The sequence below is a fragment of the Gekko japonicus genome, unplaced genomic scaffold (genome assembly GCF_001447785.1).
Source record: "Gekko japonicus isolate JY-2015 unplaced genomic scaffold, Gekko_japonicus_V1.1 scaffold272, whole genome shotgun sequence".
Classification (NCBI taxonomy): domain Eukaryota; kingdom Metazoa; phylum Chordata; class Lepidosauria; order Squamata; family Gekkonidae; genus Gekko; species Gekko japonicus.
The window spans coordinates 1,237,561-1,252,020 of NW_015161413.1; the positions used below are offsets into that span (position 1 = coordinate 1,237,561).

Genomic DNA, 14,460 nt, shown 5'->3' on the forward strand with positions numbered 1-14,460 from the left:
CTATAATTCTTGTGAATTACCTGCACAAGTCACTCACAAGATTATGGCATATTGAATGATGGGCTGATTGATGTCCAAGTATTTGTAGCCGCATTGATCCCACAAAACAAAAAATACGGTTCAAATTAAACAAGCATTTGCCTGTTTTAAAAGTTCATTCTGCTGTGCTGATATGAAAGGTTTATCAGGGGGACCTTTTTTCTTTTTTACATTCTTTGGGTAAATTTCTTGCACAGCTTCTGAGCATTTCTTTTGTCTTCTTCCTTTAGGACAACTGTGTGCAACAGGACAGGCAGCAAGCCTCAGAGTGTGAAAGTGACTGATGTCCAAATTGAAACGGATCCTTCTCCGAGTGGCAGATATGATGCTCTTTGTGTGAAGGACAAAGGTCAGCATTGACGTGATCCTGAAATAATCACTGTGGCATGCAGGATCAAAGACTTTGTGTTTTTCTTTCAAAAGGTCCTTTACTACCTGGTTGGAATTAGATGGGAATTTTTGTGTTTTTCTTTCAAAAGGTCCTCTAGCAGTAGGGTAGAATAATTTACTACCTGGTTGGAATTAGATGGGAATTAGATGGGCTATATCCTGACAGTAGTGACAATTGTTCACCGTGGATTGACTGTCGGTATCAATGCAGAGGCATTCTTGGTGGCACTGCAGCATCCACATAGATGTTTCCTCCATCCTTTTCCCTTGTGGCCACGATTTCCCCCCTGTGCATTTTTGCTGTGCTGTTTTTTCGTTTGCTTGTTTAAACTGGTAGCTGCTGTACTGCTATAGCAATGTAGAAACAACTGAGTATTCTAAAAAGCCAGCCCCCCCCAAAAAACCACTTTGTTGGCATGTCACGGAATATGGCAGCCACAAGGGAATGATGGCAACAAAACGATGCCAATGTGAGTTCAAGGTTCGAAAATGCGCACCTTCCCATCTACACGGCATGCTGATTTGTTTTGACTATGATATTTCAGCAAAGCAAGTTTGGGAAAGCTAGAAGCCAAGCTGGGGAAACCCTGAAAAGCATTCCACTTTGAGAGCCAGGTTGGAGCAAAACAACCATGAGGATGGAACCACGGATTCCCCTGTGATATTTTATTTATATTTATTTATACATTCGGCTTATATACCGCCCTGACCCTGAAGGGTCTCTGGGCGGTTTACATACACATTTCTAAATCTACTTTTTCCCTATCTACGGCCACATTATACAGGAGCAAGGCTGCCTACTGGCACCCAGGTGATGGGGCTTGCTGTTCTCCGGCTCGGCTTCTTTTTTCCTTCCGGTGATCTTCGGGGTCGGCGCTTCCGTTCTGGTGACCAGGGATAGGTCTTCCATTTCTCTTTGGTGGCTTTGTTCGGCGGGCCCATCTGGTGCGCTGCCCGCGTCAGCACGGCTCCGGCGACATCCATCTCGGCTCTGACAGTGATGTTGATGACACTTTAATAGATGTGTGCAGAGAATGAGACCAGCAAGTATCACAGCCAGTGTAGCTCCGAATGCAGAATTTGAAAATATTTGAGTTCCGCCATCTCCATGTGTGCATCAGTCCCAGTCTACGTTAGGCACCATACATGTGGGACTGAACAAAGCCCATAATTCACATTTCACTGTTACATGGGATGAGAACCCTAGACCCAAGCCTGTGTCCTCCATAATGTGTATATCAGCCATTAGTTGTCACAGATGACCAAATTAGTGACTGTTTACAAGACTGCGATTATATTGGACAGTTGCCATAGTTTTCTTAGATAATATTAGGATAAAACTTTGCCTAGCACTGCTTCTGAGAGAAGCAGGCATGGTTTGTTTTACCTTCAGTGGAATACCAGCATACTACTGGGATTGCTGAAGGAAATGCAGTTTTTGAGGAATATTATGGGCAAATATATGTAAAAACCAAACTGCATGGTATTTTAAAGATAAAGGATCAGTGAATTCTGTATTTTAACTTTCTTTAGGAGTTGTCCTCAGCTGCTATCAACTCATCCCTGGCAGTATCACATTTCAGTGGTGCAGATCTGAGTTGCTGAGAGGACCTTTAAGTTTTTGATTAACAATTTGCACTGTGATCCAAAATTTTCCAATTTTTATATCTGTTGAAATTAAAGGTGACAGCCAAAAATAGGCAGGTGCTGAGGACAAAGTGGCCTAGCACTTTCCCTTAGATTTTTATTTTGTTTTGTTTTTTGCTACAAATATGTTCCCCTCTATTGATAGTCTGAGCTTTCCTGGTTATTCTCCATTTGAGTAATTCTAGATTGTGCAGACAAGCAAGTCTGCATATAGGTTATAATTTATTACTGTTGCAGAAAATGCAAACGACCCAGCATTTTTAATAGTTTAGCAATGAATAAAAATCACATTTTGCCAGGCAAAACCTCTGGCACAAATTCCTCATAAAAAACCAGAAAGAAAGAAAAAGAAAGGGAGGCAGGGAGGCAGGGAGATTGAGGCCCATCAATTTAAACATCAATCCCAACAGCAGGCAGAAGTGAAATTTGTCCTGAATAACCTTTGGGCTGTGTGGTTGTAAGACTTTTCCACTTGTTTTAAGACTTTTAATTTCTTCAACATTGTGTCTGTCTTCCTGCTCCTCTCCCAGCCTTTAATTAAGCTGACAGTGAATTTCCAAGTACCTGGTGATGTCATCTAAACTAATGAATGAAGCCATTCCAACCAGCCATACATTTCTGAGTGATACAGACATTCTGATGTCAGTGGTTTACCAGCTGCTCTTTGTTAACTGTTTGGGTTAAAATTGTGTTTCGTGTTCTTCAGGTTTTTATCTCCCTTAGCATCTACTACTCCCCCAACTTTGCAAAAACTCCTCTCTCTCATCAATTGGGCAAAAATTAAAATTGTGTAGATCTGTCCAAACTCTTAATGATAGGATTGCCCACCATAAAACTCTGAGCTCCCTCTGAAGGTTCTCTTGGCTGACTTTCACAGAGCCTATCAGGCAGATGTTTCAGGGTAGTCCACAGTGCCCACAAGCCATTTTAGTATATACATTATAAGGTAGAAATATGAGTCCCATTTTAGACTACCAGACAATTTCATAGAATGCCACAGCAGTTACATCTCTCTTTCTCTCTCTCATACTTAACTTGCTGATGCAAGTGATCAACTTGTCTGAATTGTGCAGTTTCTGATGTGATTTTGTGAGTTTCCTTTTTCTGCATGTTACACTGTGCATACAAGTAGCTTCTGATGTGCAGTATTTTGTGAGTTTCCTTCTTCTGCATGTTACACTGTGCATACAAGTAGACTATGCAAGCAAGGAGTAAAGTTTGCAAACAGAACTCAGTTTTTTAAAAAAAAATTGCTCTGAATTCCAAAATCTGTCTGGTTTCTCATGCAGGAGCAAAGAAAAGGCAGGTTCACATGCTAGCCGGAATAATCAGGTCCTCATGTGTAGCAGCAGGCTCCATGGACACCTATTGAACAGCTGGTCAGTGCTGTCATCTTTGAGCCAAGCTAAACTAGATGTTAGTATGTCTCTTTTGAGGAAAAGTGGAGGGGGACTCAAATCTCCCCCCCAGGTGATTGCTACTCTCATATCTGATCGCACTTGGTGATCTGTTAGGAAATGTGTGCATAGAGCCAAACCAGCAAGGATCACAATTGCAGCTCTGAATGCGGGACTTGAAAATGTATGAATTCCTTCTTCTCATGTTAACATTATTCCTTCGTATCCACACATGCAAGTGACTCCTGCATTAACAAAAAGCTGCACATATGCAATGTATGAACTGGCATACTGAGCACACCAAAGGACATCCTCAAAGGAGTCAGAACTTTGAATGAAGACCACCCATATTCATTTCCTACCAGAGGTCAGCTACAGCTTCAGAGGACAGTTTGGGTTTTATGGCTGAGTAATAGTGGAAATTATGGAGTTGAATGGTGGAGATGATGCTGGCTGGGAAGGCTCCTTGTTGGTCTTGAAAGGACTGATCCTCCTGTTTAGGATGGAGGATGTTTCTTGTTTCTAGATCAAGTAAAGACCCCAGGTATGCTTTTGGACCCAGTCTTACAATTTGAGGTGCAGGTTGAAGCTTTTTATCAGTTACTTCTTGCTCTTAAACAGTCACCTCTTCCAGTCTCAACCATGGGCTGATCCATGCCAATGTAATCTTGAGGATGGGCTACTCTAAATGAGGCAGCTTTCAAAGACAACTCAGAAACTTCATGTAGTTAAAAAAAAAAAAAAGGCCACCTGTCTGTTCACTGGGACATGTTGCTTTTCTTGTGTTGAAACCAGTGCACTGGTTGCATATTAGTTTCTGGATTAAATTTAAACTGCCAATTATTGCCTTTAAAGCCCTTCATGGACTGAAACCAACATATCTTAAGGGACCACCTCTCTTTGTCTGTGCACCAGTTCTGCTGTTCTCAACCATTTTTTGTTCTTAATTCCATCTGTTAGAGAAATTTGCTCAGTCTCTGCCTGGTCAGAACTTCTTCTTCTTTTTTGGTTGCTGTCTCAGTCCTTTGGAACAGGCTCCCAGGAATGATCAGGAAAGTGCCATCAAAGCTGACACTTAGGGACATTTGCAAGATGTTCCCGTTGGGGGACTTACTGTTGGGATTGTGGACTGCTGTCGTCTCCGGTTTTTACTGAGGACTCTGCTGCAGATTCTTTGTATAACATTGTGCTTGTTGTGACACATTTTTAGCAACATTTGACCTTTATCTTTTATGCCTGTTGGTATCCTGGCTTGTGAGCATTTTGTGGGAAAGGTAGGTTGAAACTTTTAATAAATAAATAATATATAATAAATCACTTTCACAGGTTCATTTTCTATTATCACATTGTCTCAGATGCCATATCACAGCCCTACAGCTTAACTAGGCTTCTGTAGCACCAGATTGCTTATTTCCTGACTTTCCCACCCTTCAGGCCGACCATGTGGGGATCCTCCATCATTCCCTCACACAGTTCTCCATGGTCACACTGGGTTTGAAATGGGAGATGAACTGCACTATGCCTGTGCCCAAGGATATGTCATGAGCAACAAAGACACTGCTTTCACTCTGCTTTGTCACACCTGTGGAGAATGGTTTGGTCAAGTCCAGGCCTGTGTCAAAGGTAAGACTATTTATTAAGCGTATATCTTAGTGCCTTGGATTGTCCTTTCGTGATCCAGAATGTCTCTTTACATATTTACTGTACATAAAACTCTTTTCCTTTCCTGTATATTTAATAACACTTCTTGTCTGTTTAGTTCTTATTTTAAAAACCCTGACAGCCCTCAATATGTACACATAACCCTGTGGCCTATAATCATGCTAATGATGTGGAAACAAAAGAGTCAAGGCTGAACCCCCCCCCCCCCAAAAAAAATGGACCAAACTTTTCCCCCTAAAATAGTATCTGACCTGTATCCATATTAACTAATATTAACCAATGTCTGAACCCCACTCTGCCATGAAGATTACTGAGTGACTTAGCCAGTCTCTCTCTCTCTCTCTCTCTCTCTCTCTCTCTCTCTCTCTCTCTCTCCCTACCTAAACTAATTTGTAGGATTTTGTGAAGGTATATTTGTATAACGCCCTGAGTTTCTTGGAGGAAGGGAGGGATTAAAAATAGAATAATTGGCCTCCTGGGCCCTGAGGATGCCAGGCTGGCTGTAACTAGGGCCAGGGCCTTCTCAGTGGTGGCGCCGTACTGGTGAAATGAGCTCCCGGAAGACATCAGGGCCCTGCGGGACCTTTTACAGTTCCACAAGGCCTGCAAGATGGAGCTCTTCCACCAGACCTTTGGTTGAGGAACCGCACTAAACATCAGGGACTGGCCCTGTGCCCTGGTTTTACCACCTACAGCCTGTACCCGCCACATAAACAAGCTGAACAAACTGAGCTGGTGTGATAATACCATCATGACTGTATTGTTACCTTAAGTTGTACTGCTAACTTGAAACCTTTTGTTCTCGTACTTTATTAGATCACGTTCCAGCACTTTAGGAGGATTATTAATGAACTGGTTATGTTGTTTTACTTTTTTATTATTGGTTTTAATTGTATTCACATACGGAATTTTGTGTAAGCCACTCTGATCCTGCCATGGCAGGGAGGGCGGGATATAAATTGAATGACTGAATAAATAAATAAATAAAATGTTATTAAAAGTTTAATTGGAAAGTGAACAGAAACAGAACAAAAAAATTGTTCCAGCTACTTGCTAACAATATAAATGTGAACGAAGACCATTGATAAGGCATAAACAGTCACCTTATACAGAGTCAGACCATTTATCCCAGTGCTGCCTACTCAGAAGGGTACGACTCTTTGGTGTCTCCGGTGTGGATCTCTCCCAGCCCGACTACATTCCTTCTGACAGGATAAACCAGGGATTGAACCAGGGACCTTGTAAAGCATGTGCTCTACCAGAGAGCTACAGTGCCTCCCTGTTCGTCAATGGCCTGTGTGTTGCAGTCCTGAGCACGCAGAAATCATATCCAGGAGGATCTTTAAACATTTGAAGGCTGTGCTGACTTTGGTGCTCTGCCTTCTTTAAGGACTGGACAGCAACAGGAAGGACAAAGGCCCGCCACTCTAAGGCATCACTACAAGCTTCATTCTTGTGAAGACAGTCAAATAGAGTCCTATGCAGCTGTAAAGATTGTTGTTGAAATTTAGGCCATGCCTAAGCTGATATTGCAGAAGCAACAGAATGATATTGATATTATTTATTTATTTAGTATATTTATATCCCGCACCTCGCCACCAATGCAGACTCAGGGCGGCTCACAGTATACATATATAAATATATATATTAAAACATTGGCATATAGTAAAACACAGGTTACTTAAAATCACAGTATATAAAATCATATACATTCAACAGATGTTAATAAGAGATGGCGTCATTCTCTCAGTGTTTAAAGCGGTTGCCTACCACCATAGTCTGGGCTCCTGCCAGGCTGTTAGTGCTGATGATGGTGCTGACGATGGTGTTGGGGCCAGGGCCAGGATATTGAGGCAGCACCCTAATTGAAAGCCTGGTGGAAGAGCTCCATTTTACAGGCCCTGCGGAACTGTAAAAGGTCCCACAGGGCCCTGATGTCCTCCGGGAGCTCATTCCACCAGTAAGGGGCCGCCACAGAGAAGGCCCTGGCCCTCGTTGCAGCTAGCCTGGCTTCTTTAGGGCCCGGGAGGACCAGGCGATTTTGGGATCCCAATCTTAGTGCCCTCTGAGGAACATGTGGGGAAAAGCAGTCCCTTAGGTAAGTAGGTCCCTGACCATATAGGGCTTTAAAGGTAAGAACCAGCACCTTGAACCGAATCCGGTATGCTACAGGCAGCCAGTGCAGTGCCTTTAGGGCGAGCTGGACGTGTTCCCGCACAGGAAGACACAACAACAGCCTTGCGGCTGTGTTCTGCACCAGCTGCAGCTTCCGGATTTGAGACAAGGGCAGCCCCATGTAGAGAGCATTACAGTAGTCCAATCTCGAGGTGACCATTGCATGGATCACTGTTGCCAGATCATTGCATTCAAGGAAGGGAACCAACTGCCTGATATGAGGAACAGCAGAGCTGGTCAACATAACCTGAGGTGGGACAACTGCTGAGGCCCAGGACTTCTGGTGGAACCCACTGCTGCCATCCACCCAGCCCAGGGAGATGAGGGGCGGGGTCATGATGGGTGCCAGCAGTGTGCTTTCATTACATCACTTCCAGGAAAACTTGAAAGTGATGGCACACCTCTCTGGGAATTACCAGAAACTCTAAGGTAAAACCATAGAGTTTCTGCCCATTCCTCAAGCATCATGGCTAAAAAGTACTGGGTTCGCCGCATGGAGGACTCAGACGACGACATGAGTTTGCACACGTTTATTGTACTTAACACGAGACTAACTAAAACGGCCCTGCAAGGCCAACTATATACACACCCACCCAGCACAGCCTTAGTCCATTGGAGGGTTTGAATTTCCCGCCAGAGTGGCTATTGGTTGGGGCTGGGGGGAACTAGGATCCTACGTTCCTATTGTCCAGGGGAGCCAAGCTCCAGTCTTTGCCGCGGACCCCTAGTGGCGGTCCGCGTACATAACAATGGCATAACTGTTGTGCCAATGGCATTTTTTAAATTCATTTTTCTCCTGCCAGCTGATGGAGCAGCGGCAGGAAGCAGGGGTTACCAGTGAGATATCTCCTACCATAGCAGGAGACCAGACAACACTAACCTGATTACATGCCATTCCCCTGTTGGAACAACTTTCCCCTGCTGCCTTGTGACTCCTGCCACCATCTGCTGTCCTAACCACATGTTCTGCCCAGCACCACTACAGGAAAGGGTGTGTGTGTGGTGTATGAGGCTGGGAGCTCAGGCAGCAGGAGGATTCACAGACAAGCAGGAAATGAACATAGGTGGGTAGTAAAGGAGGGGTACATGAGCATGGTGGCAGGCAGGGAAGGAGAGAAGCCCTGGAAATACTAATCTCCAATGTTTGGTGAAAAGAGAAACAAATGGAAGATGAGCACAAATCAGGGATGTTCCTAAAATAAGGTGTGGATTGTACTAGTACTTCATGTGCATATTACACAAGAAAAACCACGGCTGGCACAAATTTAGCTCGCAAATAGTTGACCGATCTGCACTGGACTACATACCCTATGTTTTGTGAAATGATTCTCTGATGTTTTCAGTGCTCACAGATTCCCTAAGTACTTGTGTTTCTGACACTGCAAAAAAAACCCCTCTCTAGTTGCATGGACACCGTGTTATTTCCAGAGTGCTGTCTCTCAAGCCAAATGCCTCATGCATCACAATCTGTGGAGCATGAATACAGGTTCTTGGAGTGGTTTCTTGATAAACAAGAGGGAATAGAGGAGATTTCTATATTAGGCAGCAGCAGAACACCTCTGTCTGAAGGATGACATAAAAAGGGAACAACAAGTTCAGAGCATATGTAAAGCACAGCCTTTATCCAGTGCACAGACACAAAGGATAATATAAGGGCAAGTCATAAATGACACTTTCCAGGATGCAGCCATGTTGTTCTCTCATGTGTATTTATTTACTGTCCTGTATGAAGAAGCTGTGGTGGCTCAAGTGGTTAAGACGCTGAACTGCAGGCTGTGGAAGGTCAGTAGTTCAGCAGTTCGAGACCCGGGTGCCGCATGATGGAGTGAGCTCCCATCTCTAGTTCCAGCTCCTGCCAACCTAGCAGTTCGAAAGCAAGAAATTGCAAGTAGATAAATAGGTACCACTTCGGTGGGAAGGTAACAGCGTTCCGTGCGCCTTGGTGTTTAGTCATGCCGGCCACATGACCACGGAAACGTCTTCTGTGCAGCACACTCTGGCAAAATTAGGTATGACACCCATTTTCTGGAAATGCTGAGACGATTCGACCTGGGTACTTAATTTCAGAGCCAGTCCCTAGTTGCCCTCTGTTTGCTATCTTGCACATTCTCATTTTGATCTGGACAGGGGTTCTAACTCGTTAATGTGCTTGATCTGTTTATTTAAGAAAGACTCTCTTGTTATAGAGTGACAATAGTTTCATTTCCAAAGCTTTGTAGATCCACAAACTCCATTACTAAACTCAGTAATTTATTTATTTATGTAAAATGGAAATATACATAGTACATACTACACTATATTTCCCATAAAAGTCCATTTCCCTTCCCATTACATGTGTACTAAAAATGAGTTCTCGTCAGCAAAGATATTGCTTCTCTCTGCAATTTTCCTTTTTTCCCCTCAGCCTAATTAATTGTTTCCTGCTCTCACGAATATATAGTTAGTATTTGTCTCTGTTGGAAGGGAGGAACTTATATGCCACATTTTTACTTTGTAGCAAACCAAAGTCACCACACATAATTATTTTTTTTACCATTTATGATTGTAATAGTATTATTGCAAAATTAGATCACAAATTTTAAAAAAGATTAATTGCTTTGGTTAACTACAAAGTCGAAAAGAGCACTGAGGCACCCACCCCAGGGAACAAGAGCGGATAGTTTACAATGGATCCATGAGCACCCCTAGAGATCTATGGGAGAGAACAGACAACAATTAAAGCTGGGAGAGGAATGACAGCCCATATGGGACACCCTGGCATTTAAATTTTTAAAAGTTATCACAAACGGGGTCAAAAGAAGACAGAAAAGCAACACCAAAAGTACTAGAATGAAATTAATTGACCATGACATCATTGGGTTCATATGCAAAAAAATTAGTGAACAAATAGTGACAATTCCAGTGTAGAAGCAATTCAGCTATTGTGTATTTAGTTGTCAGTGAAGTGCTACAGTCTTGGCTGGCTACTGGAATGAACTTGACCTGGCTCTTGAAAATTAGTATTTTGCATGTATTTTTGAGTATCCATGGTCCACGTGGGCAACAGTGTATGGTTTCATACTTTTAGATATCTAGTCACTACAGATAGGTAAAGGTTTCCCTTGCTCGAAAGCTAGTCGAATCCAACCCTAGGTGGTGGTGCTCATCGTTTCCAAGCCGAAGGGCCAGTGCTGTCCAAAGACGTTTCCATGGTCATGTGGCTGGCATGACTAAACGCCAAGGCACATGGAACACTGTTACCTTCCCACCGAAGTGGTACCTATTTATCAACTTGCAGTTTCTTGCTTTCGAACTGCTAGGTTGGCAGGAGCTAGGGCCAGAGACAGGATCTCACTCCATAACGCAGCACTGGGGTCTTGAACTGCCGAACTACAGACCTTCTGGTCTGCAGCTCGGCATCTTAACCTCTGAGCCACCGTGGCCTTAGTCACTACAGGTAGTGATTTAAAAAAAAAGGGCAGGGTTCAAACAGACAGTGAGACTTCCATAGTCTTAGGCTCTGATCATGCAAACAGTTGCAGTTAGGCTAGGAGTCTTGCCTGATTTTGGTGTCAGTAAAACTGACCTAGAAAATTATGATTAGTTGTGTTTATGATAGGAACTCCTTTTTCCTGTTTATTATCTAGAGGGAATTGAAGTAATCGGAATTATACTATGGTTTCCTAAACACATTGTTAACCGTTCTTTCTTTGCCCTTGGGTAATTCAGAATTCTGGCAAAAGAATACATCATTGCCTGGATACTTGAAACACAGTACTTTTGATATAAAGGATGACAGGATGAAAACCTACCTGGGGCTACAAGAAAGACCATGCAGCTGAGTTGTTTCACACTGTACTCAGAACCATCTGGTCTCTCTACTCTGGTTCTCTGGCAGACATGTCAGCTAATTCTTGACTGTTTTAGATACAAGGAGTCTCTACTTAGGCGCTCCCCCCTAGGGTTGCCGACCTCCAGGTGGGGCCTAGATAGGGTTGCCAACTCTGGCTTGGGAAATTCCTGGAGACTTGGGTAGGGAGGCTAGAGATGGCAGAACTGGGGGAGGGGAAGGAGCTCAATGGGGTTATGATTCCATCCGGCAAATTTCCTCCAGAGGACTTGATCTCTCAAGTCTGGAGATCATTTGTAATTCCAGGAGATCTCTAGGCCCCACCGGGAGGTTGGCAAGCCTAGGCCCAGAGTTCTCCCAGAATTACAATTGATCTGCATACTACACAGATATGTTCCCCTGGAGAAAATGGCAGCTTTGGAGGGAGGACTCTATGGAATCATCTCTCTGGGGGGGTTTTATTGAAATTTTTAATTATTTTTCTCCAAAAAAAAGTGGGATACAGAAGGGAAGAAGGGGTGGGGTGGGGATATAGATTCATCAGGTTTGTCAAATATTAGGAATTGTTAGATACAACAAGTAAAATCAGATGTATTACCAAATGTATTACATATTTCAAATATAGAAGCAGGCAATAAAACATCAATATTAGAGAATTTGGGGATAGATTCTCTCTTTAAAGAATAAACAAGAACTTTCCTAAAGTTAGTGATAATCTATTAAGAATAAAAGAGATTACATCTTTAACAGCTGATTGAACTTCTATGCTAACATTAAATCATTGTAAAAACCAGGGCTTTTTTGGTAGAAAAAGCCCAGCAGGAACTCATTAGCATAATAGGCCACACCCAACAGCAGACACTCATTAGCATATTAGGCCACACCATTGACAGCACAGCACATTAGCATATTAGGCCACACCCACCTTTTGCTTCTTATTCTGTTTACCTTGTCGTCAAAACCCAGAGGTTTATTTTGTAGCAGGAACTCCTTTGCATGTTAGGCCACACACCCCTAATGTAGCCAATTCTAATGAGTTTCTGCTGTTGGGTGTGGCCTATTATGCTAATGAGTTCCTGCTGGGTGTGGCCAACTCAGGAGCCAGCCGGAACTCCGTTCCTGTGCGTTCCTGCCCAAAAATAGACCTGGAAACCTTAATATTGTCTTAGTGGAATCATTTCTCTGTCGAACCCCCTCCCTTCCTCAACTCCATCCTCACCAGGCTCCATCCCCACCCCAACTCAAGGAGCTCCCAACTCATCCTAGTATAAGAATACATTTGTTATATCATTTGGAGTAAGGGAAGTTCGACTGCTGACGCTACTGAGTTATATATCCCAGATTAAATATGGTTGAAATCGTCCCACCCTCAAGATTTTTGAAAGTCGTCCCAAAGTGATTTTGAGAGGGACAAGCAAGTAGAGTCACTCAGAAGGTCTGGATGATAACATTTTCCTCAGCTCCCCAGAGCAAATGACTTGTTAAGGAGGGCTGAGTAAGCCACTCTGGGCTTAGAGGGTGGCCTAATAGCCCTTTTGATTGCATTTATGTGATTATGAAAGCAATTTTTAGTCCTGTTTCCTGTCCTTTACTCTGCAAGTCTGTGGCTTCAAAAATAGTAGGCCAGATCCTCAAATCAGTGTAGTTTTTGGCCTCAGCGGAGCCAAATCAAAGTATGCCAGCGAAGAACTGACCTTATAAAGCCACATCCTGATACCAGCAGTTATTTCTAAGAAGAGTAAAAATAACTTTACCAAAACGGCACAGTGAATAGACTTTCAGACATAATAATAATTTTCGTAAGAGTTCCTTTGCATTTGTCTCCCTGCCTATTACTGTGCATAGTGCTGTTCAATAGCTAAAGTCTGGGACTAAAAGAGTATTTTAGAATTTCCTTGTCAACATTGCAGTGTTTTTCCTGAGAAGTATCAGACCTCTAAGAAGTTATTTCTGGCAGAACTTTCTGTCTTCTTTAGGGGAAAAAAATAAGGGTAGGCATGACACAACCAAGACAGGTAAAACAGAACAAGCTTCACAGAATTCAGAATGGAATGAAAATGTGTGTTTAATGTTTTGTTTCGAAATATAAGAAGCGTGGAGAGCTTCTTAGAGTATTTCAGGTTAACATGCAGAAACGTTTACTGAAACAATCCTGTCTATAACCACTGCTGCAAAACTCATTATAAATTCTGTTCCCCAAAGTGCAATATTCTGCAACTGGAATATCTATCGTGTTTTTATTCTTCCAAGCAGCTAACAGCAGACTCCTCCATTTTATCCTCACAATAGCCCCGTGAAGTAGTTTAGGCTAAAAGAGAGAATGGCTGAAGATAAATTGCATGCCTGAATGAGGATTTGAGTCCAGGGATCACCTAGTCCAGGGCTGTCGAACTCATTTGTTATGAGGGCCGGATCTGACATAAATGAGACCTTTTTGGGCCGGGCCATGTGTGTCATAAAAGGTAATGCCAGGTAGCAGAGATATAAACTTTATAAAGGGCACAAACACAGTGAAAGATTTTTTAAACTTTAAATAAAACATGCTTAAAACACTAGCACTCTTGCAATATTTTGTCTTTTTAACAGTCTCTGATAACTGACACCTCTTGCTCTGAGTTATTGCAGCAGCAGAACTGGAAAAGGAAGCAGGAAACAGCCAGAGCCTTGTGGGCCAGATTGCAGCCCCCCCGAGGGCCTGATCCGGCCCCCGGGCTGCATCTTTGACACCCCTGACCTAGTCTGTCCACTACATCTGCTTGCTGAAATGTGTTATTGGAATATATAAAGGGAATTATGCAAAATTCTTTTTTATGTGTAATTTTATCTGTAACACTGTGGAGTCTTGATATGGCTGTGTAAGAGTCCAGTATTGCACTAAAAGCTTGCACATATATACTATGTATTTATTCTATCTTGCTGCTGTTTCAGCAGTTGTTTGATGGAAATTTTACTACTGCTACCAAACTATAAGGCCACAGAGACAGACCATTTTCGGTTTCAGCTAATTTCTTATAAGGATCTGAAAGAATACTGGAGTAGTCTCAGTCCTGCATAAATTAGTTTGCTCTGGAGCCATCCTTCCTGAGCTTAGACGAAAATGTGTGAACTGGAGGCTAAAAAACTGTGAGCTAGCTCACACTAACTTAGCTTAAAGGGAACACTGGATCCAACCCATTGTCTCTAAGGTAGGTCAGTATTGTTTTCCCCATATTGCTCAGGGGGGGATGATGATTTGCCTAAGGCCGGCTAGAGAGTTCCTGGCAGTAGGCTGACCGCTCAGCTTCTTAGCCGCTATGCTACAGTAGCTCATAACTGTTACTG

At 42.9% G+C, this 14,460-nt stretch overlaps 1 protein-coding gene across 1 annotated transcript in view; it reads left to right on the plus strand.

Moving 5' to 3' along the window:
- SUSD5 (sushi domain containing 5) overlaps positions 1 to 14,460 on the plus strand; it is a 34,729-nt gene that overhangs the window by 17,779 nt on the left and 2,490 nt on the right. Inside the window, exons 3-4 of the mRNA XM_015427291.1 lie at positions 270 to 388; positions 4,908 to 5,096. Of these exons, the coding sequence (XP_015282777.1) occupies positions 270 to 388; positions 4,908 to 5,096 (308 nt within the window). The remainder of the gene's footprint in view (positions 1 to 269; positions 389 to 4,907; positions 5,097 to 14,460) is intronic.